At 40.5% G+C, this 13,441-nt stretch overlaps 1 protein-coding gene across 1 annotated transcript in view; it reads left to right on the top strand.

Moving 5' to 3' along the window:
• Nucleotides 1-13,441, top strand: part of PIWIL3 (piwi like RNA-mediated gene silencing 3) — a 44,716-nt gene that overhangs the window by 15,670 nt on the left and 15,605 nt on the right. The window contains exon 13 of the mRNA XM_054469391.2: nucleotides 12,309-12,493. Coding sequence (XP_054325366.1) covers nucleotides 12,309-12,493 — 185 coding nt within the window. The remainder of the gene's footprint in view (nucleotides 1-12,308; nucleotides 12,494-13,441) is intronic.

Below are 13,441 nucleotides of genomic sequence, written 5' to 3'. Positions count from 1 at the left end.
TCTGTGCCTGGCTAATTTCATTTAACACAATGGCCTTCAGTTCCAGCCTTGTTGCAAATGACAGGGTCTCATTGTTTTTTATGGCTGAATAGCACTCCATTGTGTATATGTATCACATTTTCTTTATCCATTTATCTGTTGGACATTTACGTTGCTTCCAAATCTGGGTTATTGTGAACAGTGCTGCAATAAACATGGAAGTACAGATATCTCTTCAATATCCTAATTTCCTTTATTTTGGCCATATGCCTAGGAGTGGGATTGCTGGAACATATGTTAGCTCTATTGTTAGTGTTTTGAGGAACCTCCAAACTGTTCTCCATAGTGGTTATGGTAATTGACATTCCCACCAACTGTGTACGAGGGCTCCCTTTTCTCCACATCCTTACCAACATTTGTTATTGCCTGTCTTGGATAAAAGCCATTTTAACTGGGGTGAGATGACATCTCATTTTAGTTTTGATTTGCATTTCTCTGATCATTGATATCAGCACTTTTTCATATGCCTGTTTGCTATTTGTATGTCTTCAGAAATGTCTGTTCAAATCTTTTGTCCATTCTTAATTGGATTGTTTTTCCCCTATAAAGTTGTTTGCTTTCCTTAGATTTTGGTTACTAATCCCTTGTCAGACAGGTAGTTTGCAAATATTTTCTCCCATTCTGTGAGTTGTCGCTCTGCTTTGTTTCCTTTGCTGCATAGAAGCTTTTTAACTTGATGTGATCCCACATATCCATTTTTGCTTTAGTTGCCTGTGCTTGTGGGGTATTGCTCAAGAAATCTTTGCTCACTCTAATGTCCTGGGGAGTTTCCCCAATGTTTTCTTGTAGTGGTTTCATAGTTAGAGGTCTTGGATTTATGTCTTCAAGCCATCTTAATTTTTTTTAATATATGGTGAGAGATAGGGATCTAGTTTCATTCTTCCGCATATGGATGTACAGAAGAGACTGTCCTTTCTCCAATGTATGTTCTTGGCTCCTTTGTCAAAAATGAGTTCACAGTAGATATGGATTTATTTTTGGGTTCTCTATTTCTGATCCACTGGTCTATCTGTCTGTTCTTATGCCAGTACCATGCCATTTTGGTTACTATAGCTCTGTAGTATAATTTGAAGTCAGGTAATATGATTCTTCCAGTTTTGTTCTTTTTGCTTAGGATAGCTTATGCAATTCTGGGTCTTTTGGTTTTAAAATAAGTTTTAGGATAGTTTTTTCTGTTTCTATGAAGAATACCCTTGGTATTTTGATAGGGATTGCTTTGGATAGTATGGACATTTTAATGATATTGATTCTTCTAATTCATGAACATGGAATATCTTCATTTTTGTGTGTGGCCTCTTCAATTTCTTGCATCAGTGTTTTATAGTTTTCATTGTAGAGATCTTTCACTAATTTGGTTAGGTTAATTCCTAGGTATTTTATTTTTATTGTAAATGGGATTCTTTTTCAGATTGTTCACTGTTAGCATATAGAAATGCTACTGATTTTTTGTTTTTTTTGTATCCTGCAACTTTACTAAATTTATCAGTTCTATGTTTTTTTTTGGAGTCGTTATATATTTGGAGATTTTTCCAAATATAAGATCATATCTTAGCAATTTGGATTACCTTAATCTTTTGTATGATGACTCTAGCTAGGACTTCTAGTACTATGTTGAATAACAATGGTGACAGGGAGCATCCTTGTTGTATTCTAGATCTTGGAGAAAAGGCTTTCAGTTTTTTCACATTCAGTATGATACTAGCTGTGGGTCTGATGTATATGGCTTTTATTGTGTTGAAATATGTTCATTCTATACCCAGTTTTTGAGGGTTTTTAATCAAGGGATATTGAATTTTAATAAATGCTGCTCAGCATCAGTTGAAATGATCATATGAGTTTGTCCTTCATTCTGTGGATGTATCACGTTGATTTGCCTACATAGAACCATCCTTGAATCCCTGGGATAAATCCCACTTGGTGATGAACTTTTTTAGTGTGTTAGTAAATTGTTTGCTAGTATTTTGTTGAGGATTTTTTATATCAGTGTTCATCGGAGATATTGGCCTGTAGTTTTCTTGATGTGTCTTTGGTTTTAGTAATACTTCATGAAATGACTTGGAAGTATTGCCTCCTCCTCTATTTTTCGGAATAGGAGTAGGATTGGTATTCGTTCTTCTTTAAATGCTTGGCATTCAGCAGCGAAGCGATCAGGTCCTGGGCTTTTCTTTGGGAGACTTTTTATTACATCTCTGATCTTATTACTTGTTATTGGTCGGTTCAGGTTTTGGATTTCTTCATGGTTTGATCTTGGTAGGTTGTATATGTTTAGTAATTCTTCCATTTCTTCTAGATTTTCCAATTTACTGGCATATAGTTGCTTGTAGTAGCCAGGAATGATCCTTTACATTTCTGCAATATTGGTTGTCCTCTCCATTTTCATCTCTGGTTTTACTTATTTGGATCTTCTTTTTTTTTTCTCTTAGTCTGACTAAAGATTTATCCGTTTTGTTTATCTTTTCAAAAAACCTTTTGTTTCATTGATCTTTTATATTTTCTTCATTTTAATTTCATTTATCTTGGCTCTATGATCTTCATTCTTTTAGGCTTGGTTTGCTCTTGCTTTTGTTTGTTTATTTAGAGACGGAGTCTCACTCTGTTGCCCAGGCTGGAGTGTAGTGGGGTGATTCTGGCTCACTGCAACCTCCACCTCCCTGGTTCAAGCAATTCTTGTGCCTCAGTCTCCCGAGTCCCAGCACCTGGGATTTTGCCATCTTGGGCAGGTTGGTCTTGAACTCCTGACCTCAAGTGATCTGCCCATCTCGGCCTCCCAAAGTGCTGGGATTACAGGTGTGAGATACCACATCTGGCTTTGTATTTCTAATTCTTTAAGATGCGTCATTAGGTGGTTTGAAATTTTGTTCTTTTGATGTAGGCACTTATAGCTATAAACTTCCCTCTTATTACTGCTTTTGCTGTATCCCATAGATTTTGGTATGTCATGGTTTCATTATCATTTGTTTCAAGAAAAGTCTCAATTTCCTTAATTTGACCCATGAACAGTGGTCATTCAGGAGCATATTGTTTAGTTTCCATGTGTTTGTATAGTTTCCAAAATTCCTCTTGTTTTTGATTTCTAGTTTTGTTTCATTGTGATCAGAGAAGATGCTTTATGTTTGTCTTTTGAATGTTTTAAGACTTCTTTTGTAACCTAATATATGGTCTATCCTTGAATGATCCATGTACTGAGGAAAAGAATGTTCATCGTGCAGCTGTTGGCTGAAATGTTCTGTAACTATCATGTCCCTCTGGTGTATAGTGCAGGTTAAGGCCAATGCTTCCTTTTTTTGTCTGAAAGATCTGTCCAGTGCTGAAAGTGGGATGTTAAAGTCTCCAGCTATTATCATATTGGGGACTATCTCTCCTTAGCTCTAATAATACTTGTTTTATATATCTGGGTACTCCAGTGTTGAGTGTATATATATTTACAATTGTCATATCCTTTTGCTGAATTGACCACTTTATTGTTGCATAGTGACCTTCTTTGTCTCATAGTTTTTGTCTTGAAATCTATTTTGTCTAGGTATAGTTATTCCTGTTTTTTTGTTTTTGTTTTTGTTTGAGACAGAGTCTTGCTCTGTCGCCCAGGCTGGAGTGCAGTGGCACGATCTCGGCTCACTGCAACCTCCACTTCCCGGGCTCAAGCGATTCTCCTGCCTCAGCCTCCCGAGTAGCTGGGATTACAGGTGCGTGCCACCAGGTCCAGCTAATTTTTTTTGTATTTTTAGTAGAGACAGGTTTCACCATGTTGGTCAGGCTGGTCTGGAACTCCTGACCTCGTGATTTGCCTGCCTCGGCCTCCCAAAGTGCTGGGATTACAGGCATGAGCCACCGCACCCGGCCTTTTTTGTGTTTTTTCATGCCTTTATTTTCAGTCTATGTGAGTCTTCATAGGTCAAGTGTTTTTTGCAGGCAGCAGATCATTTTTTTTTTTTTAATTCATTGGGTCACTCTTTCAATTAGAGTTTAGTCCATTTACATTCGATGTTATTATTGAGAAGTAAGGATTTACTCCCGCCATTTTGTTATGTGTTTTCTGGTTTTATAGTCTCTTCTTCCTCCTTTCTTTCCTGCCTTCCTTTTAGTGAAGGTGATTTTCTCTAGTATGCTATAACTTGTTTGTTTTGTGTATCCATTGCATATTTTTGAAGTTACCATAAGGCTTGCAAATAATGTCTTATAACTCCTTCTTTTAAGGTGCCAACAACACTGCTTGTATAAGCAAACAAACGAGCAAAAAGAAAATGAATAAACTCTATTTTAAATTTGTCATTTGCTTTTTAAAACATTTTTTAAAAATTTTATTTCAATAGGTTTTTGTGGAACAGGTAGTTACATGGATAAGTTCTAGTGGTGATATTTGTACTTTTGGTGCATCCATCACCTGAGCAGTGTACACTGTACCGAACATGTAGTGTTTGATCCATCACCCCCACACACCCTTCCCCGCAGTCCCCAAAGTCCATTGCATCATTCTTATGCCTTTGCATCCTCATAGTTTAGCTCCCATTATGAGTGAGAAGATAACAACGTTTGGTTTTCCATTCCTGAGTTACTTCATTTAGAATAATAGTCTCCAACTCCAGGTTGCTGCAAACCCTTTTTATGGCTGAGTAGTATTCCATGCTATGAATATACACATTTTCTTTACTCATTGACTGAACATTTGGGATGGTTCTATATTTTTGTGATCGCAAACTGTGCTGCCATAAACTTGCATGTGCAAGTATCTTTTTCATATAATGACTTTTCCTCTGGGCAGATACCTAGTAGTGGGATTGCTAGGTCAAATGGTAGATCTTTTAGTCCTTTAAGAAATCTCTACACTGTTTTCCAGAGTGGTTGTACTAGTTGACATTCCCACCAGCAGTATGAAAGTGTTCCCTTCTTGCCACATCCATGTCAACATCTGTCTTTTGATTTTTTTTTTTTATTGCCATTGTTGCAGGAGTAAGGGCAGTATTGCACTGTGGTTTTAATTTGCATTTCCCTGGTCATTAGAACATTTTTTCATGTTGGCCATTTGTATATCTTTTGAGAATTGTCTATTCATGTCCTTTGCCCACTTTTTGATGGGATTGTTTTCTTTCTTGCTGATTTGAGTTCCTTGTAGATTCTGGATATCAGTCCTTCATCATATGCATAGTTTGGGAATATTTTCTCCCATTCTGTGAGTTGTCTGTTTGCTGATTATTTCTTTCGCTGTGCATAAGTTTTTTAGTTTAATTGAGTCCCATCGATTTATCTTTGTGTTGCATTTGCTTTTGCGTTCTTGGTCATGAAGTCTTTGCCTAAGCCAATGTCTAGAAGATGTTATCTTCTAGAATTCTTATGGCTTCAGGTCTTAGATTTAAGTCTTTGATCCATCTTGAGTTGATATTTGTATAAGGCGAGAGATGAGATCCAGTTTCTTTCTGCTACATGTGGCTTGCCAATTATCCCAGCACCATTTGTTGAATAGGTTATCCTTTCCCTACTTTGTTCTTGTTTGCTTTATCAAAGATCAGTTAGCTACAAGTATTTGGCTTTATTTCTGGGTTCTCTATTCTGTTCCATTGGTCTATGCGCCTATTGTTATACCAGTACCATGTTGTTTGGATGACTATAGCCTTGTAGCATAGTTTGAAGTCAAATAATGTGATGCCTCCAGATTTGTTATTGCTTAGTCTTCCTTTGGCTATGCGGGCTCTTTTTTGGTTCCATATGAATCTAGGATTTTTTTGATTTTTAGTTCTATGAAGAATGATGATGGTATTTTGATGGGAATTGCACTGAATTTGTAGATTGCTTTTGGCAGTATAGTCATTTTCACAATATTGATTCTACCCGTCCATGAGCATGGGATGTGTTTTCATTTGTGTCACCTGTGATTTCTTTCAGCAGTGTGTTGTAGTTTTCCTTATAGAGGTCTTTTACCTCTTTGATTAGGTATATTCCTTTTTTCTTTTTTTTTTTTTTTTTTTTTTGGCAGCTATTGTAAAAGGGGTTGAGTTCTTGATTTGATTCTTAGCTTGGTTGCTGTTGATGTATAGCAGTGCTACTGATTTGTGTACATTAATTTCATATCCTGAAATTTCATTGAATTCTCAGATCTAGGAGCTTTGTTGGATGAGTCTTCAGGGTCTTCTAGGTATGCAATCATATCATCAGCCAACAGTGACAGTGTGACTTCCTCTTTGCCGATTTGGATGTCCTTTATTTCTTTCTCCTGTCTGATGGCTCTGGCTAGGACTTCTGGTACTATGTTTCATAGAAGCGGTGAAAGGGGGCATTAGTGTCTTGTTCCAGTTCTTGGGGGGGAATGCTTTCAACTTTTCACTGTTAACCTGCTCCTGAATGATCATTGGGTTATCTAATTGCCATGTATTTGCATGATTTTGGGTGTTCCTTTTGGAGCTGATTTCCAGTTTTACTCCACTGTGGTCTGAGAGAGTACTCGATATAATTTTGATTTTCTTCAATTTGAGACTTGTGTCCTTTGCTTTTTAACTTATGTTTCTATTTATATCCTATGGCTTTTATTACTTTAAGGTATGTCCCTTCTATGCCGATTTTGCTGAGGTGGTTTGTTTTTTGTGGGTGGGTTTTTTTTGTTTGTTTGCTTTTTTTTGTTTTTGTTTGTTTGTTTGTTTGTTTTGAAACAAAGTCTCACTCTGTCGCCTAGGCTGGAGTGCAGTGGCACAGCCTTGGCTCACTACAGCCTCCGCCTGTTGGGTTCAAGTGATTCTCCTACCTCAGCCTACCAAATAGCTGGGACTATGGTGCGTGCCACCATGCCTGGCTAATTTTTAGTAGACGGGGTTTCACCATGTTAGCCAGGATGGTCTTGATCTCCTGACTTCGCGATTGGCCCACCTCTGCCTCCCAAGGTGCTGGGATTACAGGCGTGAGCCACCACTCCCGGCCATGAGGTTTTTAATCATAAAGCAATGCTGGATTTTATCAAATGTTTTTTCTGCATCTATTGAGATAATCATGTGATTTTTGTTTTTAATCCTGTTTGTGTGGTGTAGCACATTTATTGACTTGCATATTTTAAACCATCCCTGTATCCCTGGTATGAAGCCCACTTGATCATGGTGGATTATCTTTTTGATATGGTGATGGATTCATTTAGCTAGTATTTTGTTGAGAATTTTTACATCTATGTTCACCAGGGAGATTGATCTATAGTTTTCTTTTGTTCTTTCTTGGTTTTGGTATTAGGGTGATACTGGCTTCATAGAATGATTTAGGAGGATTCCTTCTTTCTCTGTCATTTGGAATAGTTTCAATAGGATTGGCACCAATTCTTCTTTGAGTGTCTGATAGAATTCAGCTGTGAATCCATCTGGTCCTGGACTTTTTTTGGTGGCATCTTATATTACCATTTCAATCTCACTGCTTGTTATTGGACTGTTCAGAGTTTCTGTTTCTTCCTGGTTTAATCTAGGAGGGTTGTATATTTCCAGTTCCAGGAATTTATCCATCTCCTCTAGGTTTTCTAGTTTGTGTGTGTAAAGGTGTTCACAGTGGCCTTGAATGATCTATTGTATTTCTGTGGTATCAGTTGTAATATCTCCAGTTTCTTTTTTTTTTTGAGATGGAGTCTTGCTCTGTTGCCCAGGGTGGAGTGCAGTGACATGATCTCAGCTCACTGCAAACTCTGCATCCCGGGTTCATGCCATTCTCCTGCCTCAGCCTCCCAAGCAGCTGGGACTACAGGCACCTGCCACCACTTCCAGCTAATTTTTTGTGTTTTTAGTAGAGACCGGGTTTCACCATGTTAGCCAGGATGGTCTCGATCTCCTGACCTCGTGATCCACCCACCTCAGGCTCCCAAAGTGCTGGGATTACAGGAGTGAGCCATCGCGCCCAGCCTCCAGTTTCATTTCTAATTGAGCTTTTAGAAATTTTTTTTTTTTTTTTTTTTTTTTTTTTTTTTTTTTTGAGACAGTCTCCCTCTGTCGCCCAGGTTGGAGTGCAGCGGTGGCATGATCTTGGCTTGCTGCAAACTCCACCTCCTGGGTTCCAGCAATTCTCTGCCTGAGCCTCCTGAGTAGCTGGGATTACAGGCACCTGCCACCACGCCTGGCTAATTTTTTTTTTTTTTTTTTTTTTTTGAGACGAAGTCTCTCTTTGTCGCCCAGGCTGGGGTGCAGTGGCACAATCTCGGCTCACTGCAAGCTCTGCCTCCCGGGTTCACGCCATTTTCCTGCCTCAGCCTCCCGAGTAGCTGGGACTACTGGCGCCTGCCACCACGCCCGGCTAATTTTTTTGTATTTTTAGTAGAGATGGGGTTTCACTGTGTTAGCCAGGATGGTCTCGATCTCCTGACCTCATGATCCGCCCGCCTCAGCCTCTCAAAGTGCTGGGATTACAGGCGTGAGCCACCGTCCCCGGCCCTATTACCAGTAAGTTTTGTACCTTCAGATGAATTCCTATTGCTCCTCAACATCCCTTTTTTTTTATTTTTTATTTATTTTTTATTTTTTATTGAAGTACCCCTTTTAGCATTTCTTGTAGGGCAGATCTGGTGTTGATGAAATCCCTCGGCTTTTGTTTGTCTGGAAAAGTCTTTCTCCTTCATGTTTGAAGGATATTTTTACTGGGTATATTATTCTGGGGTAATTTTTTTTTCCTTCAGCACTTTAAAGATGTTCTGCTACTCTCTCCTGGTCTGTATGGTTTCCACTGAAAAGTCTGCTGCCAGATGTATTGGAGCTCCATTCTATGTTATTTTTCTCTTGCTGCTATTAGGATCCTTTCTTTATCCTTGACCTTTGGAAGTTTGATTATCAAATGCCTTGAAGTAGTCGTCTCTGGGTTAAATCTACTGTAAACATTTTATACTTAGATATTGATATATGTCTTTAGGTTTGGGAAGTTCTGCTATCTATTTGAGTGAACTTTGTACCATTATCTTTCTTTACCTCGTCTATAAGGACAGTAACTCTTAGATTTTCCCTTTTGAGGCTATTTTCTAGATTTTGTAGGTATGCTTCTGTGTTTTCTTTTGCCTCCTCTGACTATGTGTTTTCAAACAGCCTGCCTTTGAGCTGTGTAATTCTTTCTTCTGCTTGATTTAATTCTGCTCTTAAGAGACTCTGATGTATTCAATATGTCAATTGCATGTTTTAACTCCAGAATTTCTACTTGAATCTTTTTAATTATTTCAATCTCTTTGTAGAATTTATCTACTAGAATTCTCAATTCTTTCTGTTATCTTGAATTTCTTTGAGTTTCCTCTAAATAGCTATTTTGAGTTGTCCGAAAGATCACATATCTATTTCTCCAGGATTGGTGCCTGGTGCCTTATTTGGTTCATTTTCTGAGGTCCGTGTTTTCATGGATGGTCTTGATGCTTGGGAAAGTTGATGAGTGTTCGGGCATTGAAAGTTAGGTTTTCATTGTTCTCTTCACCATCCGGGCTTGTTTGTATTCATCTTCCTTGGGAAGGCTGTCCAGGTATTCAGAAGGACTTGGGTATTGTGATCTAAGTCATATCTGCGTCAGGGGACATCCCAAGCACAGTAATGCTATGGTTCTCGCAGATTCATGGTGATATCACCTTGATGATCTTGATATGATCCAGAAGACTTCTGGATTACCAGGCAGAGAGTCTTGTTCGCTTACTTTCTGTCTCTCTGTGCTGAACTGCCTGGAGCTGGGTTTGGGGTGACACAGGCATCCCTGCAGTGACTACCAATGGGACTGCACGGGGTCAACCTGAAGCCAGCACAGCACTGGGTCTTGCCCAAGGCCCACTGTGACCACCACCAGGCTACCATCTATGTTGGATCAAGGCCCTAGGGCTCTGCAATCAAGTGGCAAAGCAGCCAGACTTGTGTCCTTCCCTTCAGGGGCAGTAAGTTCCCCCAGGCCCTGGGCAGGTACAGAGATGCCATTCAGGAGTCAGGGACTGGAGTCAAAAATCATAGAAACCCACTTGGTATTCTTTTGTACTGTGGCTAAGCTGGCACTCAAACCACATGATGCAGACCTTCTCACTCTTCTCTTCCTTCTTTTTCTCTTTCTTTTTCTGAGACCATTTTGTTCTGTTGCCCAGGCTGGAATGCAGTGATGCAATCTTGGCTCACTGCAACCTCCACTTACTGGGTTCAAGTGATTCTCATGCCTCAGCCTCCCGAGTAGCTGGAATTGCAGGCGCCCACCACCACAGCCAGCTAATTTTTATATTTTAGTAGAGACGGGGTTTCACCAGGTTGGCCAGACCTCCTGACCTCAAGTGATCCACTCGCCTTGGCCTCCCAAAGTCCTGGGATTCTAGGCGTGAGCCACTGCACCCGGCCCCCTTCTCTTTCTACACATAGAGGAGCCTCACCCCATGGCCACCGCCACCACAGGCCCATAGGGAGTACTGCTAGGCTACTGCCAGTGTTCCCTTAAGGTCCATGGGCTCTTCAGTCAGCTTGCGGTGAATGCTGCCAGGCCTAGGACTTACCCTTCAGGGCAGTGTGCCCCACTTTGGTCCAAGGCAGGTCCAGAAATTCCATCCACGAGCCAAGGCCTGGGATTGGAGACCCTAAAAGCCTGCTTGGTGCTCTACCCCACTGTGGCTGAGCTGGTACCTAAGGTGCAAGACAAAGTCCCCTTTTCCGCTTTTCCCTCTACTTTTCTCGAGCAGGAGTCTCTCCCCATAGCCACAACAGCTGGGAATATGCTGGTTCTCACCTGAAGCCAGCATGTCTGAGTCCACCCAAGGCCCTCACATTCTACCTGGGTATTATTGCTGGTTCTTCAGGGTCCAAGGGCTCTTTAGTCAATAGGTGATGAATCCTGCCTGGGCTGGGTCCTTCCCTTCAAAGCAGCAGGTTTCCCTTCTGGCCCAGGGTATGTCTAGAAATGTCATCCAAGAGCTAGGGTCCAGAATGGGGGCCTCACAACCCTGACTGTTGTCCTGTCTTACTGTAGCTGAGCTGGTATCCAAGATACAAGACAAAGTCTTCACTCTTCCTTCTTTTCTCCTGAAGCAGAAAGAAGGGCTCTCTTGCAGCTTTGAGCTGTGCTACTGTGAGTTGGGGGAGGGGTGATGCAAGCACTCTCTTAGCTACCCTGGCTGGTGCCTCAGTAGATCATGTCCCCTACCCCTCCACCCCCAGTTTATGAGCTCTGAGCTCAGATCAGCATTAGGACTTGCCTAGGGATTGCAGTCTTTGTGGCCTTAAACTGTTTCTCAGGTTCACTTAGGGCCACAGAGCACTCCAGCCCATGGTGGTGAGGCTTTCCAGAACTCAAGCTGTGACCACTGGGCTGGGCAATTCCCCTCTGGCTAGGGCCAGAATCAAATGTTCCTCCTATGGGTTGACCATCAGCTGAGTACAGCCCAGTTCTGCTTTCTGCTGTGACAGGGCAGTGCTGATTTTAATGCAAAGCCTCACAGTTGCTGTGCTCTCCCTCTCCCAACTGCACAGATTCTTGGCGCCATGCAGGGGTGGGAGAAGGGTGACATCAGCAATTCAAGACTGTTTTTCCTACCTTCAGTGCCTCTTTCAGCAATATAAAGTAAAAACCAGACACTTGAGTGCTCACCTGATGTTTGGTTCCTATGAAGGTGCTCCCTTTTTACAGATAGTTGTCAAACCTAGTGTTCCTCTTGTAGGGATGATCAGTGGAGCCCTCTATTTGGCCATCTTACTCTATCCTTGGTTAAGTGTTTCAAGTGTCATTCCTTGGACTAAAGTTCCCACCGAAAGACTAAATGTTTAGGGAGCACATGCTGTGATAGAACAGTATGACGAGCCAGTCTGAGTCTAACAGCATTGAAAAGCTCCAAAAGAAACTTCAAATCAAATTAAGTTTATTTGCACTAAGACTGATTCACCAATTGTGCAGCACTCAATCAGAAGGGGTTCAGAGAGCTCTGCTGCAGCAGTATGAGCAGTGAGCTTTTATAGGCCAATGCAAAATAGGACAAAATACGTTTGATCTATTAGAGTGGAAGGACCCTAGTTGGTAATGGTGGTTTCTGATTGGTAAAGTCTCTGGCTTTGCTTTACTGTTTACATTGGTGTTTGCTTTGCCTACATAGGAACCTAAAGCTCTGGAGCCATCTCCCCTGCAATGGCCTCTCAATTAAAATTTTTAACACCTAGGATAGAATTCCAGTCCTATTAACCTATATCTTAATGAAAAAAATACCTACATTGGCCATTCAAGTTTATAATTGTAACATTTCAATAGGAGATAGCACAGATTTACAGTGTACAGGATCTCAGATAAGTTGATCTTTAAAATAAAGTTTTATGCCATGTCTTATAATTCTTTTCCAGGTTAAAGCCAATTCACAAGGAGACTGGTCAAGAGAAATAAGAGAATTACCCTTACTTAATGCAGTGCCACTACATAGTTGGCTCATACTCTATAGCAGGAGCAGTCACAGAGAAGCCATGTCCTTAAAGGGTCATCTGAAGAGTGTCACAGCCCCCATGGGCATAACTATGAAACCAGCAGAAATGTAAGTAGAGCAGAAATTCCAATTTGAAGATCGGTTGTTAGCAATCTTAAAGTATAATAACTAAAATATTGTAGGAATTGGTCACTGTATCAAAACCTTAAAAGTTTGTAAAGTCTAATCTCTAGTCAAAAAATATTAAAACAGACTTTGTGATATACGGTTTATGGCTATTAAGATACATGTTGTAGAAGGTATGAGAATTAAGAACTTGATGTGAATGGATGGGAGAATATTAAGAATTCTCCGTCATGTTTCCAAAAACTGAACTTAAAAAACTTTCTAGAGCAGTTTTAGGTTTACAGCAAAAGTAAGAGGAAGTTAGAGACTTCTCATGTATATCCTGCTCCCAATAATGCATGGCCTCCCCCATCAGCATCCCCTACCAGTGCAGTACATTTGTTGCAGCTGTTGAGCCTACACTGAAATATCATAATCACCCAAAGTCCATAGTTTACAGTAGGGTTCACTCTTGGAGTTGTACATTCTACTGGTTTGGACAAATGTATATGACATGTATCCACCATTGGTTTCATGCACAGTATTTTTCACTGCCCTAAAAGTCTTCTGTGCTTCACCTAATTATCCCTTCCTGCCACCACCTACCCACTGCACCACAACCTCTGAGGACCACTAATTTTTTTTTTTTTTTTACGTCTCCATGGTTTTGCCTTTTTAGAATGTCATCTAGTTAGACTCATACAGTGTGTAGTCTTCTCAGCCTCAGCTTCTTTTGCTTAGTACTTGGATGATAAAATCTGTACAACAAACAGGGCACAAGTTTACCTATATAACAAACATGCATGTGTACCCCTGTACCTAAACATTTTCTTTCTTTTTTTTTTTAAAAAAAAGTTAGGTTCTGGTTAACTAGCTTCTCCTGAGGGCAGTCCCTGTTAGGAACACAGGGCTCTGGCATATTTCAAAATAGTTTCTTTTCCCCTCCCCCTG

Source organism: Pongo pygmaeus, chromosome 23 (genome assembly GCF_028885625.2).
Source record: "Pongo pygmaeus isolate AG05252 chromosome 23, NHGRI_mPonPyg2-v2.0_pri, whole genome shotgun sequence".
In the NCBI taxonomy this organism is placed as follows: domain Eukaryota; kingdom Metazoa; phylum Chordata; class Mammalia; order Primates; family Hominidae; genus Pongo; species Pongo pygmaeus.
This window is presented reverse-complemented; position numbering and strand designations above follow the sequence as displayed.